Source organism: Aythya fuligula, chromosome 2 (assembly GCF_009819795.1).
Source record: "Aythya fuligula isolate bAytFul2 chromosome 2, bAytFul2.pri, whole genome shotgun sequence".
In the NCBI taxonomy this organism is placed as follows: Eukaryota; Metazoa; Chordata; class Aves; order Anseriformes; family Anatidae; genus Aythya; species Aythya fuligula.
Window position 1 is genome coordinate 143,062,966 of NC_045560.1, and position 21,514 is coordinate 143,084,479.

The 21,514-nt window shown below is 37.0% G+C and overlaps 1 protein-coding gene across 1 annotated transcript in view; it reads right to left on the minus strand.

The window, feature by feature from the left end:
* CSMD3 (CUB and Sushi multiple domains 3) overlaps nucleotides 1–21,514 on the minus strand; it is a 681,859-nt gene that overhangs the window by 170,752 nt on the left and 489,593 nt on the right. Inside the window, exon 31 of the mRNA XM_032181613.1 lies at nucleotides 16,121–16,315. Within this exon, the coding sequence (XP_032037504.1) occupies nucleotides 16,121–16,315 (195 nt within the window). The remainder of the gene's footprint in view (nucleotides 1–16,120; nucleotides 16,316–21,514) is intronic.

Genomic DNA, 21,514 nt, shown 5'->3' on the forward strand with positions numbered 1-21,514 from the left:
AAACTGAAGAAGATGAAATATCTTCAATATACATAAATTTTAAATCAAGGAGTGAACTGGTATACAAAGACCAAGTATCTACTCTCTGAAGAAGAGCATAGCAGCTATTTTTCTACTAAGATTTTAATAGTCTTTGAATTCATTAAGTTAATTAGTCTCAACATCTAGCAGTGCCATAAGGTGAAAATAAAGCAAGCTTGCCCGACTTTGTGTGTGGAAGACCTTCACATGTACTTCACTGGCAACACTACAGACTTGGAAAATCTTATTACCTCCATTTCAGATCAATGAGTTGAAGAAAGTATTCAGTATCAGAAAGACAGATTTAAGACACTTTGATTCAGCTATTTAAGAGTATTTTTAATTGCATTAATCCAGCAATCTAACACTATTTTGTTTTCATGTATTAAAAATCACATTTAAAAGTTTCCATTTTATTTTCCCATTAGCTCTGAGAAATAAACTCATTTTTGCAGGCAAGAAGCCAACATTACTTTCATGTTTTATTATTTGTTCCAGTGTTAATACCGACTCATATGAATATTTCTCATGGTCAAGGATGCTCTACAAATAAAATAAATAAATAAGTAAATGAATAGTTCTTAAAATGTTATCCTGACATGACTTTACTATTTTGCAAAGGAATCATCATAATGATTCCAAGGTAATTTACCTAAATTCTAAAAGCTAATTTGTTATCATCAAAAACTTATATTTATGATTATTTCTTCTATAATCATTTATCTTGCTTTTAACAAAAATGAAACTGATGAACATTTTACTCCCTAGTCACACAGTACTGAGAGATTAATCTTTGCACATTTGACTCTAGATTTGATGATGCAGCAAAATTTTGCAGTATCTGTGAACCCTGTTGTTTCAATCTCATGTGAAGTTGTATTGGATGGCACAATTCCCAGTCCAAACATGTACGGGATCTTTGTGGTAACCTTACCTTAATATAACTATATATATATATATAGTTATATATACATATATATATAGTTTTATATATATATACACACACTGTATATATTGTGTATATACATGTGTGTATATACTGTATGTGTATATATATATATATATAGTAAGGTAACATTACCGATATATATATATATAATTAGTATATATATATATATTAATAGCATAAAGCCCACCATAACTCCAACAACTTTCTTATCTAATAACTACATAACACACTGTATTATGTTTCACTTAAAATCCTTCTTCATGAAACTGTCGAAAGTTTTTAACAGTTCAATTATATTGTAACAATTGTTGCTAATTTCATCCATACCCTTGTGGAGCTCCCTGTTTTCCCATTAAGCTTCAAAAGTTCACTTCAAAAGTTACACTGAATTTTCTTCAACATGTTCAATCATGCTGTCTCCTTATGCTGTTCTTTATTATAATATCTACCAATTTTCTAATATGGATATTAGCCAATCCTTCATCAACGAAGACTTTTGACATATTCATTACCTTCCACTGCTTTGATATACAGGCAAACTTAACATTAAGGTCAACATTTGTACTTCAAACACTTAATACCAAGGCTCTTTTCAGAGCTCCACAGAAAATATTGCTTAATCCTAGCAACCTTCTATGGTTCATTTTATAGATTTTCTTCAAGACATCTTCTATAACTGCATCCATTTTGACACAGTTCTTTAAACTGAAAGGTACGGATCCAATGAAGGACCTCTCTGGTCTCTTCAGGAACATAACTAACGTAACATAGCACAACATAACTAATTTACTTAGCTTTCTGCAATGACATTGTCCTTGAACACATTTTTGCTATTGATCTTGATAAAGTATAGATACTTTACTACGTTTCCTTCTTTTCTCATGCTTTAACAAGTACTTTAGTGGTTGTATTAGGTTCACTGCTTTAGTATTTGTTTCTCAAAACCATGCTTGAAACACTATTCTTCCTCCCTCATTTAAACATGATTTATTTTTTCCTGGATTAGATATTTTAATTTTTGTTAGATTCCTTCACTTTGTTGCTTCTGTGTGCTTTGGTTATCCTTTCAGGGTTTGCTTCTGAATGGCAAGGCTCTAAAACTGCTTTTTAAAATAATTTCCATGTCACCAGTAAATACTTCTGCTGTTTTCTTCAATTTCATTTGAATGCCACAGTATGATATAATTACTTGTACCAAGTCAAAAATTACTTTGTTTTTCCTCTTCCCTTCCTCCCAGGGTGTCCAATTTGAGTGCATTATGGACACTTTGGATACATTCTTAATATATTATTGTCACATTTACTCTCATTGAGAAAATCTGTTCTGCTTTAGGCCATCTGTTTCTCTATTCATTTGATACCTTTATCTCAATGCTGAATTAAAAAGATGTTAACTGGACCACTAATATTTGAACTGGGGATAATTAAAATATCACTGTAATGTTCTCTGACCTTCGTTTACTTACATGTACTCTCAACTGTAACTCTATCTAAATATAACTTAATGCCTAATTTTTAATAAAATTCACCCACAAACAACAGCAATGTTTTTCTTGGCACAATATATAAGTACTATTCTAAAATACCAAATTAATCAGTAACTCTTTATCAAAGCAATATAAAAATATAAACTGAAGTGCAATACAATAAGGAAGGAAATGTGATCCTCTTTATTCATAACAAGAAAACTGAACTTGTGCAGTAGTTTGAATACATGGCTATGTATTAGAGTTGTAATTAATGAATTATACATTAACACTTATCCATAATTCATGATATAATAAAGAAGTATGTAATGTAAAGGTTCCAATTAATACCAAAAAAAAAAAAAAAAAAAAAAAAAAAGTAAAATTTGTTAGGGATTATACTGTTTCTTCAAGAAGGTATGAAATCAGAATAAAAAAAAAGTTACTGTATACAGTTTATGAGTAAAATATCAAGAAACATGAGATCTTAAAAGAAGAGGCTATCCATTTTAAGCTGGAAGATTATCTTGTTTACCATTTCTAGAGTTGATTGATTAACTGCTATATGTGGCCCAGTCAAGAACGAAAAGAAAACTGAATTCCATTTAAACTGATGAGGTTTTTTAATTGCAGCTTTTCCTGTTCTACAGAACACTCATCAGGTCCTCATTGCAAATCAATCCAAATCCAACTTTGTGCAAAGAATGAGATATGAGTCTTTTAAGAGTTAACCACCAACATTCTCCACCTAATAAATCTTCTTCTAATTGAGTGGGTTACTGAAGTCTTAGACAAGAGTGAGAACCTTCAGACTGCTGCCCAAGATTAAGAAATACACATGCTTATCAAGTACCGGCAGCACAGATGACTGTATCAGTTTCTTTAATTCCACTTACTAATTAATTGATTTACCTTGATTACTGACTGATACTACATAATCCTATCCTACTTCAGTGCTTTGCAGTCATCGGACAATAAATATTTGCTTATCTGTGTGAATAAAAAGTGTGGATTCTTTTTTTTTTTTTTTTTTTCACTCCAAGAGTAGAATACTCTAGTCATCTTGTCTGCTCAGAAAAACTCTCAACGAAAAAGATGCAGCCATGATGTCAACACTTAGAACAGAAACAATTATACAAAATTGTTTTTCTTCTCTTCATCTCAGAATGTATGATGGTATAAATTTTTCTTAAAGGAATAATAATGCTTTTCAATCTTCTACTGAAAAAAAAAGTATATATTCAAAGCAAACAAACAAACAAACAAAATTAATGTGCAGCCCCACAAAAGTACATACTTCATTCTGCATTTTCATCTATTTTCTATGTGATGTTATTGTCAATTAATTTGCAAGTTTTATCATTTGCATGCTCAATAATACACAAGTTACCTGATACATTTTCTTTGCTTATTCAACCCCTTTATTCAATATAGCAATTGCATCTAAGTAGACATATTTAAAATTATGGCTTGGCTATACAAGCTTGATTTCAGATACATTTTTTGTAGTAAGGACTACAAAATATTAAAAAATAAGACTAAAACCCCTGAGATTTACACAGTTTAAACTATTTTTTCATGTTTATAACATTTTTCCTTCATTAAATATTGCTTCTAAAAATTGGAGGCAGATTTAGTTCAACACAAGATGGAATAAATACTTGGTTTCACAGTGCACTCTATTTAACTAATCCCTTAAACACCTTGGAAATTAGGATTCCCTCTGTAGTGGGTTTACGTGGCAAGGTTTTGGTAGCAGGGGGCTATAGGGGTGGTTTCTGTGAGAAAGATCTAGAAGCTGCCCCATGTTTGGGAAGGGCCCCATTGTTTTCCAGATCCGAGCCAATAAGCGATGTTGTTTGCGCCTCTGTGAGAGCATATTTAAGACAGGGAAAAAACGCTGCGCCACACAGCAGCTGGGAGAGTCAAGGGAGTGAGAGAACAGCCTTGCACCAAGGTCAGTGTAGAAGGAGGGGGAGAGGTGCTCCAGGCGCCGGAGCAGAAGTCCCCTGCGGCCTGTGGTGAGGACCATGGTGAAGCAGGATGTCCCCCTGCAGCCCATGGAGTACCACGGTGGAGCAGGGTTCCACGCTGCAGCCCGTGGAGGAGACCACGGTGGAGCAGGTGGCCCTGCACCGACGGAGGCTGCCGCCTGTGGAAGACCCCTGCCGGAGCAGATTCCGGGCCGGACCTGTAGCCCGTGGAGAGGAGCCCACGCAGGAGCAGGTGACCTGGCAGGAGCTGCTGCCCGTGGGGGAGCCAGGTTGGAGCAGTTTTCTCCTGAGGGATGGACCCCGTGGTACGGACCCATATCTGGAGCAGTTCTGAAAGAGCTGCTGCCTGTGGGAAGCCCACGCTGGATCAGTTCATCAAGGACTGCATCCCATGGGTGGGACCCCACAGCACAGGGGACGAGAGTGACCGAGAAGGAGCGGCAGAGAAGAAGTGCTGTAGACTGACCATAACCCCCATTCCCCGTTCCCCTGCACCGCTCGGGGGGAGGAGGTGGAAGAGGGTGGATGGGGGGGGGAAGGTGCTTTTGTTTTTTTTTTTCCTTTGTTTTCTCACTTCTCTCGCTTGTTAGTTGTAGGCAATAAATCTTACTATCTCCTTATGCCGAGTCTGTTTTGCCCGTTACAATAATTATTGCGTGATTTTCTCGTCCTTATCTCAATCCTTGAGCCCTTTTCACATATTTTCTCCCCATTCCTCTTTGAGGAGGGGGAGTGAGAGAGCGGCTGTGGTGGAGATCGGCTGCCCACTCGAGCGGAACCACGACACCCTCGCAGCCAGTTTTAATGAGGTTATTGTAATTAACTACTATTTTTCACTTCTTATGCTTTATTAACCATTATATTACATAAGAACTTCTTAAATGAAAGCTTGAAATAATTACATACAGACTTCATTATTCAAAGAGCACTGTAAAGCAATATTTTGAATTCCAAAATATATGCAATAGGTGTGTACTCAAAATAATGCTTGCTGTGCGTATACGTGTCTGCATTTATTTTAATTGTTTTGTAAGCTTCTAGAATTATTAACCTTTTTAGTTCTTTCCAGTAACATGTTCTCTGATATGAAGAGATGAACAGTTTTAAGAAAAGATGAAGGTTTAATATAATGACATATAATGACATTTTCCAAAAGCTGCATGCTTTTTGGCAAAATACCAGGTACCTGCATAGCCATATAGAAAGACTTTATTTCTGTCTTCTATTCCCCAAAATATTTATGCATTTTACAATATAGAGTCAGTGGCTTTTCATAGGAAATATTTCAAAGAAGAAATATATAAATGTATCATAAAGTATAAATATAAAAATATAAGATATAGCATATAAAATAATATAAAATTTATAAAAATATAAATATATTTTTAATATAAATAAAATAAAATAAAATAAATAAATAAAAATATAAATATATTTTTTAACCAAGTCTCTTCTCATTGCCAAATCCAGTAGGCAAAAGTTAGGTTTCCTCTTTTGGACATTTTGACTTGATAGTTATTGGTGTACAATAGTTTATTTTCTACCAATGATGAGTGAGTTCCTAAAGAAACGATGGTTTCAGAGTGAGGATTATAGGTTAAGGTATACTCAGATGCAAACTCTTACTTTCTCAGGAATCTTCTAATGGATATATTTTCACACACACACACTCTCTCTTGCGCTCTCTCGCTCTCTCTCATTAAGTAGCCTTATCCATCCAAAATAGTGTCTGCTTTATGTTTTAATCTCAAGCAGTACAGCTTCCACTGTGTATTTGGATATTTCACTGTATCTAATGGTAAAGGAATGGATGGAATAAGGAATCTGAGTATGACTATGGGTCAATCACTTTATCTTATAAATGTAGAGGTTGAAGGAAAACATGGTGGAGAAGCCTTTCTGCAACTCAACTATGGCTCATGATTACATAATGTTACTTCAGTCCCCTATTGTCAGTGGGCAACAGGCATAACAGGTGAGTACGAACAGGCACTTCCTGAATGTATCTCAGACCCTGCAGTTTGGGCTCTGGGAAGTAACAGAACTGTGCATTCTAGGAGGTACCAGAATAGCAGGGTTGGTGGAAAATACCAGAATTGCCTTATCTGAACCATAGCCAGGATGGAGAAGTACTAATTAAGAGTAGATTGCTTCAGAGTCCTATAAACAGTAGTCCCAAGTGAAGAGCCCCTTGAGCTCTCCAAGGACAGCAGCACATGACACATTTGATCTCCCTCTAAGCTGGAACGCATCTCAGGGGTACCACTGAGAGGATGCACATCTTAGGGTTGACCCTTTGAAGAACAAGCTTGTCCACAGGCAAACACCAACAAGGAAGCAGGGATACCCCTGAGGGGATGTGCATCTCAGGGCTGACCCTTCGAGGAACAAACTCATCTGCAGACAAACACTGACAAGGGAGTAGGGTGAGTAATTTATTCTAGGGGGTGGTTTGGAAGCATGCAACTACCTACCAGGACCCTGCAACAAGTTTCAGGTGAAACTTGTCATTCTCAAATTTTTAAATAAGTCACTGTTTCTTTGTAGCAAATTCTGTATTAAATTGGCTGATGATCAAATGCTGATGAAGTGCTGTTAAAATCGTACAATTTAAAGTTGTTATTTGTAAAATGAATCCTCAATTGCCGCTACATTAAAGTTGTGTAAAAACCTATTCTGCAGCAACATTGTATTGGGTTTATGTGGAAGGGTTTTGGTAGATAGAGTTCTGTAGGGGTGGACTCTGTGAATAGAGCCCAGAAACTGCCCCATGATAAATAAGGCCAAGTTCCAAGTAGCTCCAAAATGGGAGCTGGTATCTGTGCAGCCCTTGGAATCCTCCACACACAGAAAGGTGGATCTAGCCTTTAAAAAGGCTACAGACCATGGAGAGGAGCATAAGGTGGAGCAGGTTTTCTGGCAGGAATATTACCCATGGTATATACATACTGGAGCAGTCTGTTCCTGAAGAACTGCACCCCATAGTACGGATCCATACTGGAACAATTCTTGAATAACTGCAACCTGTGGAAGGAACCCCACACTGGAGTGGAGGAGGGAGGAGCACCAGAGACAGCGTTATGAATTGGCCACAACCTTCCTGTTCCCCATCTGCCTGCACTGTTCAGGGGAGGAGGAGGAAGAATGATCAAGAGTGAAGCTGACTCTGGAAAGAATGCTGGTGAGGGAAAGGTGTTTTTGGTTTGTTTTTAGTTCTCACTATCCTGCTCTGTTCTTAATTGACAAGAAATTAATCTACCCCAAGCTGGTAACCGGTAAGCAATCTATACGTCCTCATCTCAACCCCCAAGTGTTTTCCATTGTATTTTCTCCTGCTGTCCTGATGAGGATGGGGAGTGAGAGAGTGGTGCTGTGGGCACCCTGGCAGCCAGCCAAAGTCAACTGATCATACATATAAGTTAATTATTAACAATGGTTTAATACTTTTAGAAACACACTATACTACAGTCTGTAATAATATTTTAAATATATTTAATATTTTAAAGAAAAAATGTTTTATCTCTACACACTTAATTTTCGTTTTTCTTGTGTCACTTCACACTTCACAACTTTAAACACAATCTTATGCAAATTAACAGAGTAATTACGGAGTATTTGGTGAACAATATCATAAACATGTCTACTACAGGGGATTTTTTTTCCTAGTACTGGTTTTATAGCTTTTGATTACAAAGATTTAAGGGAACTGATTAGTGTTAAAATAAAAGCATTAAGTCTTGTCTCTTTGTTTATGGTGTAAATATAAGTATACCTCCATTAACTTTTTCTTTACCTACTCAAAGGAGTTGTGTAAGCGTGATGGTTCATGAAAAAAGTGTAATGAAAACAACAACAACAACAACAATCTGCTATATCTTATCTGAATGATCACTTAAGAAAGGTTTTTTACATAGCGAAGAAGTCTAGTCAGAACAGCAGAGCAGTCCCTTTACGGAAAAAAATCAAAGAACAAGTAGGACAACTTGCTCCCATGCCCTTGGCAATTAATGATTTTCATTCTGTAATCATAGAATCATAGAATGGCTTGGGTTGAAAGGGACATTAAAGATCATCGAACTTTAATCCCCCTGCCACAGGCCACCTACTAGATCAGGTTGGTCAAGTCACCATCCAGCCTGGCTTTGAACACCTCCAGAATTGGGCATCCACAACTTCTCTTGGCAAACTGTTCCAGTGCCTCACTGCCCTCTGAGTGAAGAATTTCCTCCTAACATCTAATCTAAAACTCTCCTCGTTCAGTTTAAAACCACCACCCTTCATCCTGTCATTATCTGTCTCTGTAAAAAAAGTAGTTCTCCATCTTTAAATCCCATGCAACACTACAGGCTTGGGGCAGAGTGGCTCGAAACTGTACAAATGAAAAGGACCCAGGGGTGTTTGTCGATGCTTGCCTGAACATGAGCCAGCAGTGTGCCCAGGCTTGTGTGTGTGTCAAGCATCCTGGCTTGAATCAGGAATAGATAAGCCAGCAGGACCAGGAAGGTGATTGTCCCCATTCTCTGCTCTGGTACACACCTTGAGTGCTGTGTTCAGTTTTGAGACCCTCACTATAAGAAGGATATCAAAGATGTCCTGGAATATGTACAGAGAAGGGCTACAAAGCAAGTGAAGGGCCTGGAACACAAGACCTGTGAAGAGCAACTGGGGTTGTTTAGTCTGGAGAAGAGGAGGGTGAGGGGAGATCTTATTGCTCTTTCCAACTACCTGAAAGGAAGTTGTGGGGAGCTGGGGGTTGAGCTCTTCTCACAAATAACTAGTGATTGGACTAGAGGGCATAGCCTCAAGCTGTGCCAGGGAAGGTTTAGGATAGAAATTAAAAAATCACAGAATCGCAGAATTGTAGGGGTTGGGAGGGACCTCAAGAGATCATCGGGTCCAACCCCCCTGCCAAAGCAGGTTCCCTACAGCAGGTTGCTCAGGTAGGCATCCAGATGGGCCTTGAATATCTCCAGAGAAGGAGACTCCACAACTATCCTGGGCAGCCTGTTCCACTGCTCTGTCACCCTCACCATGAAGAAGTTCGTTCGCATGTTGGTGCGGAGCTTTCTGTGATCCATTTTTTGGTCATTATCCATTGTCCTGCCCCCATAAACCACTGAAAAGAGGTTGGCCAAATCCCTCTGTCTCTCACACTTAAGGTATTTCTAAATATTAATAAGATCCCCTCTCAGTCTTCTTTTCTCAAGTTTGAACAGACCCAGGTCTCTCAGCCTTTCCTCATAGAGAAGATGCTACAGAAGATGCCTTGTGTTATCTTTGTGGCCCTCTGCTGGACTCTTTCCAGGAGATCTCTGTCTTTTTTTTTGTATGAGGAAATTTCTTTTAGGAGAGATTTCTTAGAAAGAGTAGTCAGGCATTGGAACAGGTTGCCCAGGAATGAGGTGTAGGGGACCATGTCTCTTGTGCTTAGGGACATGGTTTAATGGGTGACATTTGTAGTAGGGTGATGGTTAGACCAGATGATCTTGAAGGTCTTTTCCAACCTTAATGATTCTATGACTCCTGTAGGTATTGAAAGGCATCAATGGAGTCTCCCAGAGCCTTCTCTTCTCCAGGCTGAACGTGCCCAGATCTCTCAGCCTGTCCTCAGAGGAGAGGTGCTTCAGCCCTCTGATCATCTTTGTAGCCCTCCTCTGGACCACAGGTCCACGTCTGTCTTGTGCTGGGGGCCCCAAACCTGGATGCAGTACTCTAGGTGGGGCCAATCACCTCCCTCAACCTGGTGTTCTTTTGATGCAGCCGAGGACACAGTCGGCCTTCTGGGTTGCAGGTGCACACTGCTGGCTCATGGCGAGTCTTTCATTCATGAGAACCCCCAAGCCTCTCTCTGCAGGGCTGCTCTCAATAAGCTCTTTTCCCAGTCTGTACTCTTGTCTGGGATTGCCTCAACCCAGGTGTAGCACCTTACACTTGGACTTGATGAACCTGTCCAGGTCCCTTTGAATGACATCTCTTCCATAATAATATCATTTAGCTAGTCATAATTCAAATTTAAATTAGTAGGGATAAATTTCTTTTACATCAAAATGTCATTCTCAAAGTTTCTGACTGAAGCCATTTCTTAAGATGAGAAAGATAAAGATCATATTTCTGAGGCTTAATTCTGCAACAAATTCTTTAGTGATTATAAGTCATCCTGGGTTTGTATCTTCACTGTATCTCTGCTTCTTTTCCCTCACCTCATTAAATCCTTTGCCATCTTCAAAGCATGAAGACAACATATTAACTGTAAACGTAATTCTCTGTTGCAGATACATTATATTAAAGAAAGTCAACCATACTAAGACTCTGCAAGCCTCTGGCAGAAAACTGCAAAATCAAGTCCAGCACATTAAATTTATGAAATATTGGAAGGACTTAGATATGAGTGCTCTTAGTAACAAAACTACAATGAAAAATCAATTAATGTGCAGTAACTGCAGTCAACTCAAAATGCAGTTATTACTGTACATGTAGAGTATTATTGTAAAAAAGTCTGATCCTGACCTGAGGTACATTTAGACATGAATTTGATCTTTCTACTGAAAATATTTTTTTTGTTTGTTTGTTTTGTTTACTTTTTTTTTTTTTTTTTTTTTTTTTTTCCTAGAAACATATTTTGTTTGGTTGTTTTTTTTGATAAAGGTAAAAATGTTAAATACCACAGATGGAAAGATGGACATTAATGAATAACAAGTTGGACATTAATGAATAACAAGGCTTCTAACAAGTTTTTTATGCTTTTCAAAATCTTCTTTTTATTTGCTTGTGAATGATAGCTGAAGAACTGAGAATATAATCAAGAATTCTAGATTTGTACTGCAAAAGTGCAGAATGGAAGAAATATGCTAATGAATGTTCCAACTGCTTTAATCAAAATCTTGAAATACAAATACTATAAACACAAAAATACTTCTTACTTACATCAAATAGATAAGGAAATTCTGGTTCTAACTAAATGTATTTAACATACTTGAGCAATATTAAATAATATAAATTAGAGTACCTAGAAATTCAACCTTATTTTAACCTATCTTTTCTAAATAAAAGTAATCCAGGAATATATGTGCTTTAGTCTTTTATATTCCTCTGGATTCAAATCTGTAAGAATATAGTCAATAATGGTTAATATATATTTGCTTTTTTTTTTTTTTTTTTTTTTTTTCTATTCCTAATATTACTTAGTCTGACTATACAAATAATTGGCTGACAAGTCATGGTTTCAAAAGGCCACATTGGTATGCAATCACCACATTAGAATCATACCTTTACTGTGTAAAAAGTGCCTTAAAATTCCTCCTGTAAAGTTAGTGATCAATATTGCATAACTGATGAAAAAGCTGTCGTATTGTATTGCAGAATAATAAATAGCAATATTAAGCTTTTCTGTGCAGCCTTCCATCCTTAAAGGTATCACATCCTAAAAGGTTTCAGAAAAGCACAAGTCAGAGCAAATGAAACCAAATGCCAATCTCAGGGCCAAAACAAAGGTATTTCCTCTGACATTTCAGTTTTTAGGAAAACATTACTTTGGGAGATGATATGGTTGCAGGCACCCTTTTCCAAACTCCTAATAATGCAAATTTTGTCATATGACCTTTAGGAGTGTAAGACTCCTTTGTCAAGACTCTCACTTCCTTCCTCATATGCAGTCTTCAGAATGGTCTGTAATCACTAAACTGATATGGTATGTAATTGTGTACTGATGCCCCTAAGATTAGAAATTAATATTTCTTGTTGCAAACATAATTAAGAATGTTTCTGTTGATTTAAAATGTTATGGTGTGGAACTGGTTTTTGGTTTTCTTTTAAACACATCTTACTTAAAACAGCACATATGAATATATTAAGTACTGATTTCTTATTGAAAAAAAAAAAAGAGGGAGAGAGAGGGAGAGAAATCATGGCATAGACATTTTATGACAACATGTGATACTGTTATCTATGTCTTTCAGATAGAGATCATTTGAAGTCTGTACTCACATATTTCTGAGGACTGAACAACTGACTATAAAGAAATTTAGCAATATTTTTTAGTGGTCAAGAAGTTATTTATTCTGTTTGGAACAAGGTATAACACTCAGTCATAAATGTGATTTTCCACTACAGGCCTTTAGTAATTTTGTGAACAGTTGTTGCTTATTACAATAAAATAAAAAATAAAATTAATTAAATAAATAAACTATAGTTGGTGCAGCTAGGAGAAATTATTTATCATCATCTCTGTCATGGGAATATTGCATTTGCATATGTTAATTACATCCTGTTCTTAACATCCACCATGAAATGCCAAGTAGCTTAGCACATTAGCCTGAATAATTTTTGCATGTGTTCATTAAAAAAAATAATAAAAAAAATGGTTCGCTTCCCACACTTATTAGAGATACCCAAGGTCATCTTGAATAATGACTTCAACCAAATGCAAGTCATGCCTCATGATTAATCCTATAGGACTACGCCATAAAAAAATATTTGGTGCATAAAGGTGCACCTGCAGAAATATTAGCTCTCTGCACTGAATAGATTTTGGAAAACTATTCCTCTATGATCATGAAAGCCTTTATTCAGCTTTTACCTAGCTCCAAAATCAAGTTATTAACTTTCAGTGTCTGTAGACACTCATATTTTCTGGTTTTGCACATTCCCAAGAAGGCATGTTTTGACGGACTAATTCATTAGCTAGCTCATGCTGAAGCCTGACCAGACCCAGAACACCAGTGTTCCTCAATAAATACTTCCTATGGCACTTGATGTAGCAGATGTTTGGGATGGCTTTAAGCATGCTCAGAAAACAATTGCCCTTTCAATATCACAGAACCCTGGCCTTCATTTTCTTTCTAATTATGAGTGGGATTTTTTTTCCCCATATTTTATCTAAGAAGCTATACCTTAGAACAAGACCCTTAACCACTCTATCTAAATGGATCCCTCACCCTCACCTACAGTCTCTCAAGAATACATGTTAAACTATTAGAAGTTTTTGAGAATAGGTAAAGAGATGGTACTCCATTCTCCTATTTTGAGGAGAATCTTTTTTTTTTTTTTTTTTTCTTTAACTATTCAGAGTAAGTATCGGTATTTATTGCAACAAGGAAGTCTGATTTTGGACTGCTGTATATCAGTTTCACACTGATACCAAGTTCTTCCATATTATTTATCTAATTGTTTTCTTAATGTAAATGATCAAATATTATTGGCAACAAAATTCTTTTTAAAAAGCAAAAAAAGCTCTTCTGGGCTCTTTGAACTATCTTTATGAGACCAATTTTGCATATTGGAAAGCATGTCCCTTGAGCCCTGAGAGACATTTGGAGTGTCAAACATTATTTGTACCTCTCCTCTGTCCTACTTAGCTCCAAATATAGGCAAAATGAAAATACTCTTTAATAATATTTTTCTTTTTCACTTTCTGAGGTGCCTCACTCCCCCCTGTGACTAAATATGACTCACAGGATAGAAGATCCTCAATTCTAAATAAATATGAAAAGTATAAAGGTTTAGACAATGATAGTCAATTTTTAAGCAAACTTCTTTACTGCCTTGATAACTAAAGTTTAGATCAAAATACTTCAGTGATAAAGGATGTTCAGTTTCTCAGAAAAAAAAAAAAAAGTATATTCAGGTTCTCAGAACAAATAGTAAAATGGAAAAAATAACACAAAACAAACTGACGTGTATTGTATACCAATTTTATTACAACACTGACAGTTTTATGGAGTTTCAAAAATATAGTTGGCAGCACGGAAGAAAACCAATTCTCGAGTAAGCAATTTTTTTATTTAGGTCAGACTGGACAGTTGTCAGGCTCAAAAATGCAGCTCACAAAATGCTTCAGCCAGCTCCACGCAGTTGGAAGCTAATCTACTGTTATTGTCTTTCTAACTGTTAAGTGAATGTTCTGTTTTTCTTGAGTTAAATTCCCCCCAAATGGAAAGCATTGATTATATGGTAAAATACACATATGATACATCACAGCAACATATTTATGAATCTTCATCAACTCTGAACTGGAGAAAAAGCAATAAAAGAAATGTAAGTGAAAACTAAAAAGCCAAGGATTTTTTAATGGATCTTAAGTTGTGACAGCCTATCTTAAGAAAGTAGGGGACACATCATCTTTAAAATAAGGCCTTGTTCATCCAGAAACAAACAAACAAACAAAAACATCAAACAAACCAACCCCTGTCAAAAAAATATTGGTTTTGTAATTTTGCATTTTCATGTTCTTTACTGGTTATTTATTTGATACGAGTTTTGTGCTAAATATAGAATATGTGAAAATAGGTGTTTTTTCTTTTGGTTGTTTTTGTTGTTGGTGGTGGTGTTTTTTTTTTTTTCTGTACTGGTTATAAATTGCTGGAAAGCGTTAAAATCATATCAGGAAAATTGTGATCAAATCTTTTCTTAGTATCTAATTCTGAAAATTCTTGTGCTTGAGATAGTGGTAATATTACCAAAAGCCAAGAGGTTACTGAAATCAGTATTATTCATGGAATATTTCATGTATTAATAGAATTATTCATATCCATAAAAGTTTGAAGGATTGGATGTTTGGTGCAATTCAAGGCTGAATTTTTGAAGGGACCACATGTCCAACAGGTTTAATCATGAAATCACAGAAAGACAGATGTTGGAAGGGACCTCCACAGGTCTCCTTGTCCAACCTCCCTGCTCAAGCAGGGGGACAGGTTGCCCAGGGTGATGTCCAGGCATCTTTTGAATTACCTCCAAGAATGAAGACTCCACAGCTTCTCTGGACAACCTGTGCCAGTATTCCCACCCACATGGTAATCAAGTGTTTCTTGATAATCAGACAGAACCTCCTATGTTTCAGTTTGTGCCCATTGTCATGTTACTGGGCATCACTGATAAGAGCCTCGCTCCATCCTCTTTCCAAACTCATTTCAAATATTTGTACACACAGATGAGATCCTGCCCAAGCAGGACCCTGCCCAAGACCCTTTTCTAGGCTAGAGAGTCTCAACCTTTCCTCATAGGAGTGATGCTCCAGTCCCTTCACGATCTTCATCACCCTTTGTTGGACTACCTCCGTGAGCTCCATGACTCTCCTAAACAGAGGAGTCCAGAACAGGACACTACTCCAGATGTGACCTTACTAGTGCTGAAGGTACAGGCAAAGGATCATCTTCTAGAAATACCTTTATCTAATGCATCCCAGGATACCGTTAACCTTATTACTTATTTTAGCCTTTTTTACTATTTATTTAGCCTTACTTACTGCAAATGATGTGATGTTGAATAAATAAAATATTTTATTTATATGGTTAAAAAAGCAGTAATAACAAAAAGAAACAAAAATACATTGTGGCATTCAGAGTATATTTACTATTGTATTTAAATAAATGCCTATGGCATGATATCTATATATGATATCCTGTAAATTAGCTAATTCAAGAATTCACACAGACATAGAGAACAGCACTACTATTCACCTCTATACTCAATAACAACTTAGCAATACTTATCCAATGGCATTAACATTTTGCAGCAATATTTATCTAGAGTTAATAAACATATAACTGAAAAGAGCTTTTGTTCTAAACAAGAGATTTATTAAAATGTTTTTTTTGTTTTGTTTTGTTTTTTTTTTTCTAATTTCATACTCTTTCTTCTGTGCAACAAAGCAAGAATAAAAGTAGCCAATTTAATAAATGAAAAATTGTTCTTACCATGACAACTGGGCAGAGCCCTGTTCCATCCAGGTCTTCCATCATCTCCCATGATACAAGTTAGCGTAGAATATCCTTGAAGAACATAACCTGCATCGCAGTAATAAGTGACAGTTGAGCCCAGTTTATAATCCATTCCAAGCCTCGTTCCATTCATTATATTTCCAGGATCAAAGCAAGACTCACGTAGTTTTGCTATAAAAGAAAAACGTAAAGAAAATTCTGAATATAATCTAAAATATCATATGATTTCTAGAATTCTCTCAAGGTCTTCTTTGACCACCCTGTAGTCACATAATGCACTCTTTACTTTTATTTATTTTTTATTTTTTTAAGAATCCCTCCCTTTTACATCAATTTCCTGTGACTGTAGTCATCTTTCCTTTATTTTAAAGACTGGGTACATTGCTATATAATGACCCAAACCATATCTCTTATATTTTTCCCAGATAATTCCCAGATTGCCATCACAAGAACTATTTATCCAGAGTTCACTGTGAACAATGATGTAGTTATCCATTTGGATGAAGTCAGATCTTATGGTCAGGAAGGAAGACTGAGGAAAATGTTGGCCTGCTGCTGAATGGGGCAGGTGCCCTATTGAAAAAGGATACAGAGAAGGCAGAGTTGCTTTTTATTTCCTTCATTTTTTTACTGCTAAGATCAGCCCTCAGGAATCTCAGACCCTGGAGACAAGAGAGGAAGTACAGAGAAAGGAATACTTTCCCTTGGTTGAAGAGGATTGGATCAGAGATTATTTAAGCAAACCTGACAAAAAAATCCATGGGCCCTGATGGAATGCACCCACATGTACTGAAGGAGCTGGCCAATGCTATTGCTAGGCCCCTGTCCATCATCTTTGAAAGGTTGTGGGCAACAGAAGAGGTGCTTGAGGATGGGAATAAAGCCAATGTCATCCAGTCCTCAAAAAGGGCAAGAAGAAGAGCTACAGGCCAGTCAGCCTCACCTCCATCCCTGGAAAGGTGATGGAGCAGCTCATCCTGGAGGTCATCTCCAAGCATGTGGAGGATAAGAAGGTGATTAGGAGTAGTCAGCATGGATTTGCCATGGGAAAATCATGCTTAACCAATACAATAGCCTTCTATGATGAGATGACTAGCTGGGTAGATGAGGGGAGAGCAGTGGATGTGGTCTACTTCGACTTCAACAAGGCCCTTGACACTGTTTCCCATAATATCCTCATAGACAAGCTCAGGAAGTGCAGCCCAGATGATCTGACAATGAGGTGGATTGATAATTGGATGGATGGCAGAGCTCAGAGTGCTGTGCCTAGCAGTGTGGAGTCTAGTTGGAGGCCTGTAGGCCTGTTGGAGATCTGTAGGCCTGTTGGAGGTGGTGTGTCCCAGACTGGGTCCAGTTTTGTTCAATTTATGTTGAACAGTGATCTTGACAATGCAATGGAGTGCACCCTAAGCAAGTTTGCTGACAATATAAACCTTGGAGAAATGGCTTATACTCCAGAGAGCTGTGCTGCCATTCAGAGAGACCTTAACAGGCTGGAAGGTTGGGATGAGAGGAACCTCATGAAGTTGAACAAGGGCAAGTGCAGGGTCCTGCACCTAGAAAGAAATAACCCCAAGCACCAGTACAGGTTGGGAGCTGACCTGCTGGAGAACAGCTCTGTGGAGAGGGACCTGGGAATCCTGGTGGACAGCAGACTGACCATGAGCCAGAAATATGCCCTTGTGGCCAAGCAGGCCAATGGTATCCCGGGGTGCATTCAGAACAAGGGAGGTAATCCTCCCCATCTACTCAGCCCTGGTGAGATCTTACCTATGCTGTGTCCAGTTCTGGGCTCCCCAGTACAAGAAGCACATTGAACTTCTGGAGCGAGTCCAGAGGAGGGCTACGAATAAGTTTGGAGGACTGGAGTACCATCAGGACCCATAGATGTATCTTATAAGGTCCCATGGACATGTGCACCTTCGGGTTCCTTAGATGGTCTTGAACCAGATCTGCTTCTACACAGGGAAGTTCATTATTCTTCCAGTCCCTCCCTTTGCCTTCTGGGACCTGGGCCATGTGTCTGGAGCTATTGTCAATGAAGACTAAGACAAAATAGTCATTATGTAACAGCCTTCTCCATGTCCCAGGTGACCATGTCTCCCGTTTCCTTCTGGAGAGGGCCCACAATTTCCCTAGTCTTTCTGTTATGACCAGTGTACCTACAAAACCCTTTCTTATCGCCCTTGATGTCCATGGCCAAATTTAATTCTAAAAGGGCTTTGGTTTTCCTAAGCTGATCCCTGGCTGCTTGGACAATCTCTCTCTATCCCTCCACACTGATGTTTTAGTGGTTGCTGAGCAGTGCTTACACTAAGTCAATGTCTTCAGTTTCTCATACTGACCTGCCAGAGAGGAGGTTGGGGGTGCAAAAGAACAAAAGAAGCTGGGAGGGGACAGAACCAGAACCGTCCAAATTGATTTTCCATACTGTACAACATCATGTAGAACAATAATACTGGGAGGGTTGGCCAGGAGGGCAGCTACTGATCAGGGACTGTCAGAGCATCATTTGGCCGGTGTAGAGCAATTGCATTGTGTATCACTTGTTTTCTGCGTATATATGTATTAACCTGTATTTATCAACAGGGAGGAGGAGCGAGTGAATGGGTCTGTGGTGCCTAGCTCCCTGCCAGATTAAACCACAGCATTTCAATGAACTTACATACTGGTTGACTTAGGTGCTTCTTAACTCTTTCTTACTCCACTATGGATAAAGCTACACTCCAACAAACCCTTCTAGTATGCTCAGGGAGGACTGGGGACAAAATATGCCTGAGGTAAAAAGGTATTAAGTACCACAAACTTTTCTCATTCCTATTCATTGAGTCCCTAGCCCACTGAGCAATGGACCACTATATTCACAGAATCATAGACTCATTAAGGTTGGAAAAGACCTCCAAGATCATCTGGTCCAACAATTAAAGGTTTTCTTAAAAGTTTCTTATTGTTTTCAATTTACTATAAGGCCATCCTTGACCATCACGGCACTGATCATTTCTCTGTTAAGTGAGTAACTATTCCAGCAGAATTTCAGAATTTCCAGAATTTACCCTGGTCAGCTACAGTGTCACCTGCATCAAGAAATTGTAACAAACACAGTCAAGAGATGCCCTGAAGTAGCTATTGGAGTAATTAAAATCCCCCAAGATTACCAAGGCTACATTTCTTCCAGATATGTGTTTTTTTTTCTTGGCCAACTAGTCTGTATTAATCATCTACAACAACACTATCTGTAGTTACTTTCCTCAATAATCCAATCATTCTCTGTTCTTGAAAATGCAGAACACAAAACAACAGCTCTTACTCCAAGTAGTTTAAAACTTGCAAGTGTACACCTTAAACAAATTCTTCCTCTGCTTTGTTTATTGTATGTAACACCATTAACTGCTTAGTACATTGCCTGCCCAGTCACGCATTATGAGTTCAAAAGACACTAGGTTCATAAAGCATTCTGTTAAGAGTTTTTTCCTTATTTATGTAATTACTATTTTTGGCTAAGTTAACTGCATGTCACTTTTCTATTGCAGATGTCATACTTACAATGTTTTAATATTTACAATCCAGTAATGACAATATTAGAATAAAACAGATAGTACCAGAGTCATGTAAGTGAAAATATTTATTTCTAAATGTAAAAGCTGTCCTATTCAAATTATAGTTTGAATTTTTGTTTTAGTTTTCAAACATTCATTCATTGTTGCTTGATTTTTTGCTTTGAATATGAGGATGTTTACTAAATCATTCCAGATTCTTAAATATGTAGACACAGACTGGAAATAAACAAGACACTAAGAACAATTTAAATCATTATTATGAAATGTTACAAATGTTCTTTTGCCATCTAATAACAGTTATATCGCTTTCAAATTTTAAGACTTGACAGTTACTACACTCTTATGATACCCCTAAAAATAAATTAAGCAGTGCAAGGTCAAATTTAGCAGAGAGTCCCAATTAAAACTGAATAATTCACCAAACAAGGTGTTCCTCTGCTCATCAGTTTGATCTGTCCGAATTTACTAATTCTTGAAGTTATTTTTATTAGAGATTTTAAAATGGCTCCTTTGGTTTATGTCTCACTCTTCAAAGGCAGATGTTGAAATGCATACTCTGGATATTCTGACAATATATCAGGTAAACAGGAAAAATTAGAATTAGGTTGATTACTCTCTCAAACTATCCCTTACTTGCATACAGTAAGGGATACTTGCATCTATTATCTACATCCTTTTATTACTTAGATTTCCAGTCCCTTTACAGAAGGGGAAGATCTATATATTGTCTTTGAGATTAGAGATTCGTAGAAGCACAGAAATAAATTATTTTAGTGGCAAATACACAGATTAATAGTAATGTTAGAAATAGAATTCTGCCTGTATTCCAGACTATAGCAATTCATTTCTTTGTTTAAACCTAGATCAAGAATGAGAAAAGACTGTGTCCCAAGTGAGTATCTTCCCAGCTTTGATTGTTGTATGAGAGAAACCCTTTAATTCCACAAGACAATAATGTATTCAACTGCACAACAGAAAAAAAAAAAAAAAAAAAAAAAAAAAAAGATTGGTCTTTTTGAAAAATCAATATAGTTGCTTGTTCTAAAAAAGTTCTGCATCGCTGAGCTGCTTTCAATATCACTCTCATCTTCATTTATCATTCTTCAATTTAATTGAGAAGCTAGAAGAAATATTTTAAAGTGATGTGGAACAGTGCATACACCTTGGTTTACCATCAACATGTGGAAGAGCTACTTTTAACATATTAGGACCAGATCATATTGTGGAGACGATTTTCTTTACATACATAGAATCCAAAGGCTTTAGGAATGTAAAAGAACACGTTGTGGGTTTGCCAAAGTAACAACATCATCAAAGTAACATATTTTTTTCATTTTGTATACCTTAATCTTTACTAATTTCTTTCAGAATACATGAAAAAGAAAATCAGTCCAAAGAGGTTAGTCTGTATCGCCACTGTTCTAGCAATATCCATATTTTCCCTCTGGTTGTCTTCACGGATTATTGGATATTTTTTCTATTCACTGTATAATAAATATTTCTGTTTCTTAAGTCACACAGAGAATTTTGAAAGGTTATACTGATTATGACTTTTACAAGCCTATATTTTCCTGTTTACTGTGTTATGACCTCAGATATTTCTGTCTGAGATATGTGGACAGATCTATTGTACAAACGTCTAGCTCTAATTTTTCACTATTGGTCCTAGCTTCTAGGACACAATTTCATTTGACAGGAATCGTAAATTCAAATATTTAAATATGCCCTACTATAAAGGGAAAAAAAAAACCACTAATTATATTCTGGGAAAAAAAAATGCATCAACGTTTTGTTACTGCATCAATATTTTGAA